The sequence below is a fragment of the Marmota flaviventris genome, chromosome 10 (genome assembly GCF_047511675.1).
Source record: "Marmota flaviventris isolate mMarFla1 chromosome 10, mMarFla1.hap1, whole genome shotgun sequence".
In the NCBI taxonomy this organism is placed as follows: Eukaryota; Metazoa; Chordata; class Mammalia; order Rodentia; family Sciuridae; genus Marmota; species Marmota flaviventris.
Genome location: NC_092507.1, coordinates 36298855 through 36312982, shown reverse-complemented (window position 1 = coordinate 36312982; position 14128 = coordinate 36298855). Strand labels below are relative to the sequence as shown.

At 43.8% G+C, this 14128-nt stretch overlaps 1 protein-coding gene across 3 annotated transcripts; it reads left to right on the top strand.

Annotated features, from left to right (window-relative positions):
* Nucleotides 1-347: 347 nt before the first annotated feature.
* On the top strand, nucleotides 348-13692 carry LOC114094176 (cytochrome P450 4A11-like). Of its 3 annotated transcripts, XM_027937183.2 has the most exons (13): nucleotides 348-536; nucleotides 4328-4330; nucleotides 5099-5240; nucleotides 5895-5939; nucleotides 6465-6592; nucleotides 7566-7687; nucleotides 8027-8181; nucleotides 8623-8729; nucleotides 8814-9004; nucleotides 9106-9239; nucleotides 10988-11052; nucleotides 11185-11261; nucleotides 13524-13692. In XM_027937183.2, exons 1-13 carry the CDS (start codon nucleotides 348-350, stop codon nucleotides 13690-13692), a joined length of 1527 nt encoding a protein of 508 aa, XP_027792984.2. The 3 variants fall into 3 exon arrangements, with proteins under 3 accessions (XP_027792984.2, XP_027792983.2, XP_071474831.1); XM_027937182.2 differs by lacking the exon at nucleotides 4328-4330; XM_071618730.1 differs by lacking the exons at nucleotides 4328-4330; nucleotides 5099-5240; nucleotides 5895-5939; nucleotides 6465-6592.
* The last annotated feature ends 436 nt before the right edge of the window (nucleotides 13693-14128 follow it).

Sequence of the window (14128 nt, the reverse complement as noted above, 5' to 3'; positions counted from 1 at the left end):
TGTTACTGTGTACAAATAAAAAATAAACTCGCTTTCAAATTAAAAAAAAAAAAGAAAAAAAACAGGGAAAGTGGTCAACAGATAAATGAGTAAATAAATATTTATGAGTGAAAGGAAGAGGAGGAAAATAGTATACATATGACCCTTATCACTATCAGCTGACCAAAATTCCTGTCCTCCACGGTGGATCTTTCATATTAACCAACTCTGGACTCTGAGGTCAAGCTCTGCCCTCTATTTTCTCCCTCCCACAGGTAGGAGGGATATATTTCCAGGCAGAGGCAAGTAGGTCAGGTGGGTGTTCAGTGACACTAAGAAACAGCAAATAATCTAGAAGCTGCTGCACCATGAGCGTCTCTGCACTGAGCTTCTTCAGACTCCAGGGCGGCATCTTTGGGTTCCTCCAGCTGGCCTCCCTGCTCTGCCTGCTTCTGCTGCTGTTCAAGGCAGCCCAGTTCTACCTGCGCAGGCAATGGCTGCTCAAAGCCATCCAGCAGTTCCCATCCCCGCCCTCCCACTGGTTCTTTGGGCACAAGGTAGGAACAAGGAGGAAGGGGAGTAGGAGGGCAGGGAGGCCAGAGCTCTCAGAGCCTAGTCAACAAGTCCACAGAGCAAAGCCTCTTGTGTGACCAGCAGACATGGCCTCCAGGGAACACCTAGCTCACCTCTCAGGTGAGCTCATCCCTCACAAGAATCTTGTAATGCTGTTAACTCAGCTCTGTCACATGCTCCTTCCCTATGCAGATCTGCCATCTATCCTAGAAACTCTGTGGTTCCTTTCTGAGTCTCCTCTTCAGATTGAGCACCCTTAGTTCTCTCAACTATTCTCAAAGAATAAGGCTTCCCTGCCCCGGCCACTCAATGCTGTCCTCTGTACCTGGCCTGAGGTTGCCCAGGATCACAGACATTAGTGTTATGGAATCCCTGTCCTGTGGAGTTCTTGGTGTATGGTGACAATGGACATGAATCTCAGAATGTGTCTGTCCACAAGAAAGTAGTCATTCTTCTGTGATGGGTGAGTGATATCCAGAGGAGGGACAAACTGATTTGGTTTGCCTAAAACTAAGGAATTTTCCAGAATGGGTGATTTAGAGCTGAAACCCTAACAGTGGTATGAATGAATGAGGGAGACAGGATGACCGGCAATTGAGTGGTACTAATTTTTTACTTATTCATTAAACATGACCTGTTAACCTCTCCAGTCTCCTCCCACACACCCTGACTGTGATATCCTTAGAACCAAGTCAATCATCCCCTCCCTGTACTACAAAGCCCTTCATAGCCTAGTATAGGTATGGAGTCACTAGGAGGAGAGAAAGGAGCAACTACTGGCAACCTTGGAGGTGAGGTACACAGAGCTAGCCACTTTCTATGAGGATGCCAAATAATTATCAGCATATGGAGAACCAAATATAGGAACTATTAGAATTGGCCATAGAGAAATACTCAGTTTGATTATGCAAATTGCTATACTAATAACTTCTAGATTATTTGTTAATTTTGAAACATTGTGAACTTTAGTTTGATGTAGGTGTCATCAACTGAATGATGTTTTTTTTTTTTTTCAGAACTAGCTGCTGATATGATGACCCATTAACGACTTCTCCAGGGAAATTTCCATTACACTGATATACGTTAGATTATTTGTAGACTTGACAAATAGATAACATCATTTACATAAATAATATTACAGTACTGAGTTACCTTTCAACTTGCGTTAGCTAATAACAGTTATAGAAAAATATTTCTAGTCTTACAGAGATTGTCATTTATTAACTAGCTCTGCTACCTAAGTTAGGAACTTGAATGCTATGTGTAGTTAGGTTTAACCAATGACAATACCCAGAGCAGCATTAGCATGCACAGACTACCTTGGGTACCAAGCAATCCAAATGAATGCATAACAGTGCTGAACAGAGTCCCCCAGGTCCCTGCAGGGGACACAGCCATATAGCTGGAGGGTAAGGGCTCTCACTAACCAGGCTCTGAACTAGATTAAAGGACAAAAGAAGCTTCTATAAGGAAATGACAGGAGAATATAGAGTAGCCTTCTTCAGGAATTTAAGCAGGACAATTCTCAGTTCAAGTCAGGATTGACTGTCCCAGACTTATTCCACTAGAACATAAGCTACATGATAGCAGAAACTGTATTTGTTCACTGATTATCCCTAGCTCCAAGAAGGCAATTCATGCAAAGTAAGTTCTCATCAAGTAGTTATCCAATAAAAAAATGAGTGAATCCATTCTTCCTTCTACTTGTTCATATACTCACTTATTGACTGTAGAAAAAACATTTGCACACCTCTACCTATCTTCTACCTATCTTCCCCTTCTATTCCCCCAGTAGGTGAATCCTAAGAGCTTTCTGCAATGCTAGCCACACTTGAGAGGACTAGGTGGACCCTGTGGCTATATCATCACAATCAGATTTTCAGAAGAGGACTCAGCACACCACACAGACGTGACCTGTGGTAACATGGAGATTTGTCAGCACAGGAAGGGTAGCCCTGGTAACCATGTGAACCTCAGATGCACAAAAGCAAGGAATATTTCTGTTGGTTCATGGCTTTATCACGAGCTTCTAGAAAAGTCATGGAACACAGCAGGGCCTCAACAAATATTTGCCAGATGAATGAATGCAAGAGACTCAGAGGACTGGCAGCTTACAGTCCCTAGTTCCATCCCTTCTCCGTGCTGGTTGTCCTGGTACTTGGACTTCACTCAGTACCTCAATGCCCCAACCTTCTTTTTTTTTTTTCACGTGAGCATTTTTTTTATTGGTTGTTTAAAACATTACAAAGCTCTTGACATATCATATTTCATACATTAGATTCAAGTTGGTTATGAACTCCCAATTTTACCCCAAATACAGATTGCAGAATCACATCGGTTACACATCCACATTTTTACATAATGCCCTATTAGTAACTGTTGTATTCTGCTACCTTTCCTATCCTCTACTATCCCCCCTCCGCTCCCCTCCCATTTTCTCTCTCTACCCCATCTACTGTAATTCATTTCTCTCCTTGATTATTTTCCCATTCCCCTCACAACCTCTTATATGTAATTTTGTATAACAATGAGGGTCTCCCTCCATTACCATGCAATTTCCCTTTTCTCTCCCTTTCCCTCCCACCTCATGTCTCTGTTTAATGTTAATCTTTTCTTCCTGCTCTTCCTCCCTGCTCTTCCTCCCTGCTCTGTTCTTAGTTGCTCTCATTATATCAAAGAAGACATTTGGTATTTGTTTTTTAGGGATTGGCTAGCTTCACTAAGCATAATCTGCTCTAGTGCCATCCATTTCCCTGCAAATTCCATGATTTTGTCATTTTTTAGTGCTGTGTAATACTCCATGGTGTATAAATGCCACATTTTTTAATCCATTCATCTATTGAAGGGCATCTGGGTTGGTTCCACAGTCTAGCAATTGTGAATTGTGCTGCTATGAACATCGATGTGGCAGTATCCCTGTAGTAGCTCTTTTAAGGTCTTCAGGGAATAGTCCGAGAAGGGCAATAGCTGGGTCAAATGGTGGTTCCATTCCCAGCTTTCCCAGGAATCTCCATACTGCTTTCCAAATTGGCCGCACCAGTTTGCAGTCCCACCAGCAATGTGCAAGAGTACCCTTTTCCCCACATCCTCGCCAGCACTTGTTGTTGTTTGACTTCATAATGGCTGCCAATCTTACTGGAATGAGATGGTATCTAAGAGTTAATAGCAAGAATCAACAAATGGGACTTACTTAAACTGAAAAGTTTTTTTCTCAGCAAGAGAAACAATAAGAGAGGTAAATAGGGGAGCCTACATCATGGGAACAAATTTTTACTCCTCACACTTCAGATAGAGCCCTAATATCCAGAGTATACAAAGAACTCAAAAAATTAGACAATAAGATAACAAATAACCCAATCAACAAATGGGCCAAGGACCTGAACATACACTTCTCAGAGGAGGACATACAATCAATCAACAAGTACATGAAAAAATGCTCACCATCTCTAGCAGCCAACCTTCTTTTTTTTTTTCCTTTTTCTTTTTAGCCCAAGATTATACCTATCCCTGGTAACAAGAATTCTAATGAAGACTCACCCATTCATTCTTCCATATGAACTCACTGATTCCTTCATGCACTTATTCATTTCTTCAAAAATAAGACATAATTACCACGAGCCATGCTGTATGCTGGTCTCTGAAAACATGGAGATGACAGATATTGAAGCCAAATTTGTCAGCACAGGGCCTCGGATTAAAAGATTGAATTGAAATATGATAATAAATCGACACCCAAGAACTGTGGGAACACAGGGAAAGGACACTCTGGGGTCAGCAGGTTTGGTTTTAATGCAATCACGTGGGCATATCATCTAATTTTAGTTTCCTCATTCTTGAGAATAAACTTAATATTCCTTCCCTGACCTCAGGAATGCCTTAAATGTTATATAATTGTCCCAGATTGGTAGGGCTCTATTACAAAGAACCACAGACTGAGAACACATACAACAGAAATGTATTATCCCCAGTTCACGGTGTTGACAAGGCTGTTTCCTTCATGGGCTCTGAAGGAGGTACTTGTTGCTGACCTGAGTCTTTGGCCATCTTCTCCCTATTTCCCTTCACATTGTCTTCTCTCTGCACATACTGCTGTATCCCAAATTCCTCTTTTTATAAGGACCACAGACATGCTGAATGAGGGCCCACCCCAATAAACTCACTTCACTTTGATTACCTCTATAAAAATCCTACATTCAACTAGCATCACTTTTTGAGGTATTAAGGGTTAGCACTTTAATGTATGAAATTGTGAAGAACACAATCAAACTATAATGAGAATGTGTGAAGGAGTTTTGTGCACCTTGGAGTCCATCCCTGAATATTATTTATCAAGTATTTACTGTATGTAAGGTTCTAAGGGAAGTCCCCTGAATGAGGGCCTATAGATAGGGAAACAGCAAGGGTCTGGACTAGAACACAGGTCCTCACAAATAGTCTGACTCTGATCTATCGAGCCCAACCTTCCCATAGCTGTTAAACCTTTCATTCCTACTCCAAAAACTGAATTTTAAGGAAAACATATTGATTTTATTTCACTTGATGACAGATCCAAATGGACCAGGAACTGCAACTGCTGCTGAAATGGGTAGAGAAATTCCCAAGTGCCTGTCCTCGCTGGGTATGGGGAAGTAGGATCTTCTTCATGGTTTATGATCCTGACTACATGAAGATGATTCTGGGGAGATCAGGTGAGAATGAAATCCCATCCCGGCAGCAGCAGCTCTTTTCTCCTGGGTACATACACTGTGTCTATAAAGTTCCAGAAAAAAAGTGGCAATTTAAATGTGTGAACCCTCTTCCAGCCCTTTACCCATGCCACAACCCAGACCAAAGGCAGCAATTATATATTATTCTGACTGCTGAATGTTTAATAAAACAGCTATGCAGCACTACATTGTTTTTTCTTTTATTCCTTTTCAATTTTGTAAACCAAATTGACCTGATCTATAACACAAATTGCCCCAGATGTTAAAAATGAGCCTTATATCCACACTGACTATATCCCTCCCTGTCCTGTGCCATAGAAAGACTGACTACCCATTGTAGAAAAACCACAAGGCTCTGCTGTCTTCCTCCTTGTCAATAAGGTCATGTTCTACACTTCAAATCTTCATTACAGGGCAGGGGGTATTCAGTGACTAGTCTCCAGAGCCTACCTTCCTGAGCCCAACTGACTATCAGGGCAGAGACTGAAGGCTTTGGACCCAGTGGGAAGTGATCAACACACTGCTAACTGAAAGTCACCAAGAACTCATGGCAGACCATGCCTCAATCACACTTGCCTATAGGCTACCTTATTTGGTCACTGATACTTTTCTGAAAAGTCTTTCCTTTGCTTTCAGACCCCAAAGCTAAAACTACTTACAGATTCCTGTCTCCCTGGATTGGTATGTATATCTAAACCTAGTTCCTCCCCAGTCACTCTCAGCAAGATCTCTCTCTCTCTCTCTCTCTCTCTCTCTCTCTCTCTCTCTCTCTCTCTCTCTCTCATTCACAGAGAATAAGAGTTGATATAATATGATGACCCCTCCCTAAATCAAGCCTCATTTCTTTTCTTCCAACTAGAACCTCACCACTTCCTCATGCAGCTGAAAGCCCTCCTGAGGCTCAGCTCTTTTTACATTGCCTTCTAATTATCTCCAAATGTTTTCAGTCTGATATTTATCTATGCCCCTCCTCACCCTGTTCTCAACTCCTTTAACAATTACCTCACAGCTGTCATAATCACATCAGATACACCAGCCCAATTGGGAAATTCATATTTCTGAAAAGTGCCAATCATTACTGTCTTTGTTCAAAGAAGTTCTGCAATCTGGATCTTCTTCTCCCACCATCTGTTTCTCTCAAATTGTCCCAGTATCCCTCTGATCCTATTGACCACTCACTCATGCACACAACCATGTATGGCCCAGGGTATGGTTTGCTCCTGTTGAATGGGGAGACATGGTTCCAGCACCGCCGGATGTTGACCCCAGCCTTCCACTATGACATCCTGAAGCCCTACCTGGGACTCATGGCTGACTCTGTCAGAGTGATGCTGGTGAGTCTCTCTCTCTCTCTCTCTCTCTCTCTCTCTCTCTCTCTCATTTCCATTCATCCACTCACAGTACATATTCAAATTCCACAGCCATCAGTCACATGGAGAAATTCTCTGAGACCATTATTGTGAGAAGAGTTCCTCAAAAGTAGTTCACAGAGGACCCATGTATCAGTATAGAGTCACACTTTGCTTATGGTGCAAGGCAGAGAGCATCATGGCGGATATAGACTCCACCTCCCATTTCTAAGCCTTCAGCACAGTAGGTTAGAGGAGTAGTCAGTTGTATCAGACAGCAGGACTACCTATCCCTGGCTGGCCTGGGCAATGGCATCTTCAGTGGCAGGTGCACTTCCCAGGATACAATTCAGTCATGCTCTGGCCTGAGTGCCTAGGGCTTCTGTTTGGCCTTTGCATGGACTTGCATAATGCATGCACTGAAATGGACACCAGCTCCCACATCTCACAACCACCCTATTATGTCATCACCTTTCACCAAAGCTGATGTTTTTATTACCTATATATGCTCAGCAGAAGTTTCTCAAAGGAAAAGGAATTAAAGTTCCTGAAGTCACATCCTGGCTCTTTAGGATTCATAATGCTGCAAACTTTTATACCTTCAAATGGGATCTTCTTACTTGGCCCTCTGGACTAGCTCAAGTCTCAGAAAAGCAGGGTACTCCTCCCCTTTATTCTCCAAAAAAAAAATGTTTTCTGACTTAGCAAAAGACAATTTCATAATAATTTCTTCCTTAAATTCAAACCAAAGCAATACCATTATGAGAATATATATTTAACTTTATAATAAAAGTTTGTGATAAAATACAAATACTTGCTTTAGAGCCTGAACTTGCTTTCATACATCTGCTTCATGACATGAAGAAATTCCATCAGAATACTTAGACACCCAGAGGGCTGAGCCTTACAGCACATGCATTCTGAGAGGACTGAGATCAGTGTACCTTTGCCACCTCAGAACAAGTGGGAGAAGCTTACCAACCAGGACTCATTTGAGATCTCTCAAGACATCTCTTTGATGACTCTGGACTCCATCATGAAGTGCGCCTTCACTTATCAAGACAGTGTTCAGCTGGACAGGTCAGTGACAAGCTTTCAGCTATAGGGTCCTTGTTCTTACCAAGTGGTGGGGACTCACCTGAGAGGCAGGTAGAAAGACTTGGAAGCTTACCTTCACAAAAAGACAGATTCTGACCCCAGCCCCAGGCCAAATTCTAATTCCTGAGCAAACTCAACCCTGTACCAGTCACAGAACCCTGATCCCAACACAGGTGGAAGTCTGACTGCTCCTGCCACCTTCTAAAGTCCCGTGTCTCGGTGTTGCCTGTCTCCACCACATAGTAAATCTCATCTCAGAGTCCTTTCTACCTCTAGGTCAGACCTCCCTATCATCAGTCTGTTGTGCATGCTCTCCCTCAGGAATTCCCAGTCCTACATCAAGGCTATTAGTGACCTGAGCTACTTGATACCTTCTCGTGTGCGGAATGCCTTTCATCAGAATGACATCATCTATAGACTGACCTCTGCTGGTCGCTGGACCAACCATGCCTGCCAGATTGCCCATAAGCACACAGGTTTTGTTTTCTCCTACTGTTTCTCCTCCTTTACCAGGCTTAGCCCAAAGGAGCTGGGAATAACCCCTCAGGCACAGCCAGGTCTCCTGGTGCCCCTGAAGGACTTGGAACACATTCATGTTGGGTACTTCCCTAGTGCAAGTGTTGGGAGCCAAAATGTTAGGGGGTAAGGCAGCGTGGAAGTGGTTGCCAATGCCCTCACATTGGTAATGTGAAATGAGACCCATTCCAGGAGCTCATGCAGAGTCTCCACGTGCTGTGCTCCTGAAAGCAGTGCTGGCCTGCATCAAATGGTGCTAAACTCCCACTACTGGCCTACACACCTGCTCCCAAATGCATCCTGTGCTCCATAGGGCACCCAGATTGGGGAAGGTGGCACACATGGCTCCTGGTAGTTGCTATAGCCCTTGATTTTGTCTGGCAATTATTAACCTGAGACAGACCAAGTGATCAGGCAGAGGAAAGCTCAACTGAGGGATGAGGGAGAGCTGGAGAAGATCAAGAAGAAGAGGCACTTGGATTTCCTGGACATCCTCCTGTTTGCCAAAGTAAATGTGTGGGAAGAAGGCTGAGGGTTTGCCCAGGAGCAGAGGGAGGGACAAACCCTGCCTTCTCATCCATGGCCTCCCCAGATGGAGAATGGGAGCAGCCTGTCTGATGAGGACCTTCGTGCCGAGGTGGACACCTTCATGTTTGAGGGCCATGACACCACAGCCAGTGGTATCTGCTGGATCTTCTATGCTCTGGCCACACACCCTGAGCATCAGAAGAAGTGCAGGGAGGAGGTCCAGAGCCTCCTGGGGGATGGAGCCTCCATCACCTGGTGAGTGAGAGCTCAAGAGGTGGGAGAGCCCTGCCTCTGGTAGGGACAAGGTGCTGGTCTTCCTGGGCCCTGCCTGCCCCTCAGGATGGCCTTCACCTCAGGGACCACCTGGACCAGATGCCCTACACCACCATGTGCATCAAGGAGGCCCTGAGGATCTATCCACCAGTACCAGTTATAGGCAGAAAACTCAGCAAACCTATCACCTTTCCTGATGGACGTTCCTTACCCAAAGGTATGAGCATCTCAGACTCAATTCTGCCGCAGCCCGGCTGGCTGGGCAAACTAACCAGGGAGTGACAAGCAACTTGCGTAGATTGATACAGCAGGAGTGGGAGCCATTTATTGTAGGACAGGAGGGGTATATATACATTCCACACAGCTTATCTTAATTAACATAAACTAGATACAGCAGTCAACCAATAAGGAATCTCCACACTTAATGGCTCGCTGGCGTTACTTCTCAAACCACTCCCTCTGGCAAAATGCCAGGGGCCATCCTGACTTGTTTACAGACCTTAACAAATTCACCTAAGCTCTCCCCAGGGACAAGGGAGAATCTAAATCCCCGTGTGCTTCAGCAGTTCTGAACCTATTTGTGTCTTTCTTTCCTTATAGTAATCATTTCTCATTTTTTAGTTAGAATGATGCATATAAAGTGGTGGCACCTACCTGGGCCACAAGAAAATTTAATAAAAATTAATTCCCCTTCAACACCAAAAGAACTTTTTATATCTAGGACATTGGCTTAAACCATCCCTAAGATTCCTTTCAATTTCCTTTTATTTTCACTGGAATAGAATCATGAGCTTCTTTTATTCTCCAGGGCTATCTATCACTCAATCACCTTTAGAGTCTATGGTCTCATGACTATAGTTAACTCCATTTGGATTACACTAATATTTTTTATTCCAACACTCCAGGTTTTGGTTCTTTTTTTTTTTAATTTTTGCTCTAATTAGTTGTACATGACAGTAGAATGCATCTTGACACATTGCACACAAATGGAGCACAACTTTTCATTCCTCTGCCTATACAGGTTTTGATTCTTGATTCAACAATTACAGTGCACATGTACAATTTCTTTCTTCACTTTCACATTTTTTTGGAAATATCCTTTATATTTGATAGAATGTATAGATAACTCTACTGTGCTACATGCAAAAGGGCGCACATATCAGTTAACACAATGATAACTCAACCCTCTGAACCTTCTCCACGTAGATATTCACAGCCTCTGGGTGTGGTTTCTGGACTTCAGCCCTAAAATTCTCATTTCATGAGAAGTGGGTGGGCGGGGGCGGGAAGAATATGACAGGGACAGAGGGACACATGGATCTTTCCTTGGGGCAAGGCAAATGAGTAAAATCAGGAATCTCATGTCAGGAGTCAGATATAGTTTCGTCTTTGAGGAGCCCTTAGGTAGATGGCAGAGACCAGCTGATGGCTACATCTGAGTCCCCTCTCATGGCAGAAGGACACCATTATCTCAACTACCATTGGGTCTGACCTCTTCTCTGACCCACTTTAGCTGAGTGATCATAGAAATGTCACTTAGCCTCTCGTGCCTCATCTGAAAAATGAAGATAAAATCTCCCTGTCATTTGCATTTCACTGCTGCTCAGAGACTGTGAAATTGCCTCCAACTGGTAGGTGTTTGTGAATATCAAATGAATTAGTTTATATTCTCCAAAGACTGATGGAAGGCATTTGATGAAGTGAGTGGTCACTTGAGTTACTACAAACTGTGAGCCTCCAATGTTTTCTTGCTTCTCTTTCCTGAATTGTAGTTTTCTGCTCCTCACCTGTGCTCAGGGACTTTGCCAAGCCCTCCCCCAACTCCTTGTACTTGAGTCATACTACTCAAAGACATGATTTATGGCACCAGGCCTTTTGGGTCTGCAGGTCCCCTGCTGGCCAAGGGACCATAGCCCTACTTCATGGATACAGTAAGTCTTCTCTTTATCTCCTACCTGCCTACAGGTATCCTTGTCTCACTATCCATTTATGGCCTTCATCACAACCCGAAGGTGTGGCCAAACCCAGAGGTATGGAGGTTCTGAGGGAAGGAAAGGGTATAATCTCTGAAGATATCTCCTCCTGCTCCCATTTCTGGGCACTCTGTCCCCTCATGGGTGGAAAGCAGGGCTTGACCCTCACCTATTCTGTTCTCTCCACAGGAGTTTGATCCTTTCCGATTTGCACCCGGTTCTACTCGACACAGCCATTCATTCCTGCCTTTTTCAGGAGGATCTAGGTGAGCTGTCCTGTCTTGGTGGTGGGATAAGGAAAGAGAAGTCTCTGGGCACAAACCTGACGTTTGTGATCCCTTCACTGCCATGTAGCAGCTCTAGATATGCCCTTTTAGATGGTGGATGAAACAAAGAAGACTTGGGTGGGTATATCTGTGCCCAAAAGCAGGTTGCATTTCAAGTTATGCCACAGAGACATTGGCCCACTGTCCTTCCTAAGGGCCAGACAAATTTCAGCATCAGTGTGTTTTGGTGTTTTCCACACATTAGGGGTATGATTATGAATTAGGAAAGCTCATGTAAATTTAAATTCAATTTTATGCCCCTTAGTTTTGGTCCTTATTATATAGAGTCCTCTCCCCCCACACAGTCTCAACTCTGCCCACCACCCTTTTTGTTCAAGTCACTAATCCTTGGATCACTGAAGCAAATGATGAGTGGATTTGGGTTTGTTTTCTGTAAGCTTGGCATATGCCAACTGTGCAGATACCTTAAAGGTTACTGTTGCCCTTTGAAGACAGTTTACAGCGATGGGCATTCTCTCCACATTTGCAGTCTCTCCCAACGTGATTTTTGACTGCATGTGAGTGTTCATGTTCCTCTAGTAGCTTTCCAAGTTGTAAAAACCTGAAAAACCAAGTAAGAACTTACCTTAAAATTATACTTAAAGCACATATAGTCCAACTTCAGACAAAAAGGATAAAAATGAGGACAATAAATTGCCTTGGAGGAAAAATCCACCATTTTGTATATGGCATATTGCTTGAAAGTCACCTGATATGTACAATATAGAACCTTGAAGGAACCATGAAGCTGGGTAAGCATACTCCAAAGGGCTGCTGTGGCCATCCACAAACACTCAGGAATTGTCTTCTGCAATATACTTTGCCATACACCTTGTAAATATTACTAGAAACAAAGATTTTTTTCTGATTCATGATTATGTGAGTTCTTCAAATGCTTATCAGCTTTAGAACACGCTTGCAGCAAATTGATAATTCACTTTGGTTTTTCCAAATTTTGATTTTTTGGGGCTACTTCTTTCTTCCTAGACGTTGGCTACAAATAATGTTGCTGACACAAAGGGATAGGAAAGTCTAGATATATCATTTTCTAGGTAGAACTAACATTTATTTTCAGTGTCATCTACTGAGTGCTTTTCAATTTCTTTAACTTAATTCACACATAAAGATTGAAAAGATATATTTCCCTGCACCAAGTCCTATGCTTAGAGATGGAAACAGAGATATAGAATACCACTGCTGGTTCAGGACAAAAGCAGAAACCAGTGGTACAGAATCAGATACCTATACCCAAGATGGACATCTTTCCCTCCTTCCATTTTTTCACTCACTCACCACTCACTGAACAACTGTGGAATGTCCTTGAAACTGTCAAAGGCCCTGGAGGGTGGTGTGTCCTTGAATAAAACACTAGGGTGACTTGCAGAGAGAGAGGGGTGAAGGCCAACTAGTCATTGGCCTAAGCCTAGAAGATGTGTAGGCAGAGTTGGAGGGAGGACATCCTGAAGAACATGAGCTGAGCTTGGAATGGGGCTGGACAGACAAGAAGCAGACAAGACTAGTAGTCATATCTGTATCTGCTTTCCTGGGCCTGTGTTGTGCCCTGGCTCCTCTCCCTCTATAGTGAAGCAACAACCCAACACTTCCAGAATAGAATTAAAAGGCAACCAACACTGGTAGAATGAGGGGTATGAGAGAGGTAGGAGCCTGACCACTGAGATGGACACGGATATGGCTGCAGCTTAAGGATCCTAAACCTGATGAATCTTCCAGGATTTTCTCCATTGATACATGTCTCCCCTTTCAGGAATAGGTACTCTTTTCCCCATAGATGGTGAACCCTGAGAGTGTGGCCCACTGTTCCCCATGCAGCCCTGACTAGTGGTATCCACAACTGGGGAACCAGAAACTCTTAGTGAAGGGAGTGAACTAACCGATGACTAACTGTTTAAAAGAATCATATGTGATGACACTCTGCCTTAGAGTTCTGTCACCTAACAGATTTCATGTCAGTGAGAGCAGAAGTAGGGTCGGGGATGGTTCCGAAACAGTGGTAGGCTATGTCAAGGTCAAGAGAGTGTAAGCCAGGCTGGGGGAAGATGCATTAGGGGCCTATAAGGAAAACCACTGGTATGGGCCCATGAGAGAAGGCCCTGCTTTGGGCTGGGGCTCAAGGGCCAATGCCTTGCCAGCTCAGGATGGAACCTGAGGCCACTTTTTATGCCTTGTCCCTGCCTGGCCCAGGAACTGCATCGGGAAGCAATTTGCCATGAATGAAATGAAGGTGGCCGTGGCTCTTACTCTGCTTCGCTTTGAGCTGCTGCCGGATTCTACCAAAGTCCCCTTCCCCGTGCAACGTATTGTGTTAAAGTCCAAGAATGGGTTCCACCTGCATCTCAGGAAGCTCCACTAATGCTGGTAGGGACAAGGCCCGATCTTTGCACCTACTGCCTGCCATTCTATCTTCTTGTTAACTGATTTTGCCCTCCCGTATGTCTACCTTTCTGTATCACACCTGCCTGCAGTCTCTCTATCTGCTTCTTTGTCTACCTGTCTCCTATCTCATCTCTGTGCACCTAACCTCTGGCCACCTGCTGGCCCTCTTTTATCTCTTCCCTTTGTGCTGCCTGTCTGTACCTGTGCTATCTTCCTATTTTGTTATAATGAACTATCACCACTATAATGACTTAAAACAACCCATGTTTATAATCTTACAGCTCTGGAAATCAAATGTCTGAAATGGATTTCCCTGGACAAAAACCAAGCTGTTGCAGGATTTCTCAGGGACAACTCCTGTTCTCCTAATGGATGGATAGGTCCATCTCCCAGGGATCATCTCCTGTACTTAA

Coding starts and splice junctions, on each gene's coding strand:
- LOC114094176 (XM_027937183.2), top strand. CDS start 348: ATGAGCGTCTCTGCACTGAGCTTCTTCAGACTCCAGGGCGGCATCTTT. Junction 8,730..8,813: donor ACATCCTCCTGTTTGCCAAA/GTAAATGTGTGG, acceptor TGGCCTCCCCAG/ATGGAGAATGGGAGCAGCCT. Junction 9,240..10,987: donor TGGACGTTCCTTACCCAAAG/GTATGAGCATCT, acceptor ACCTGCCTACAG/GTATCCTTGTCTCACTATCC.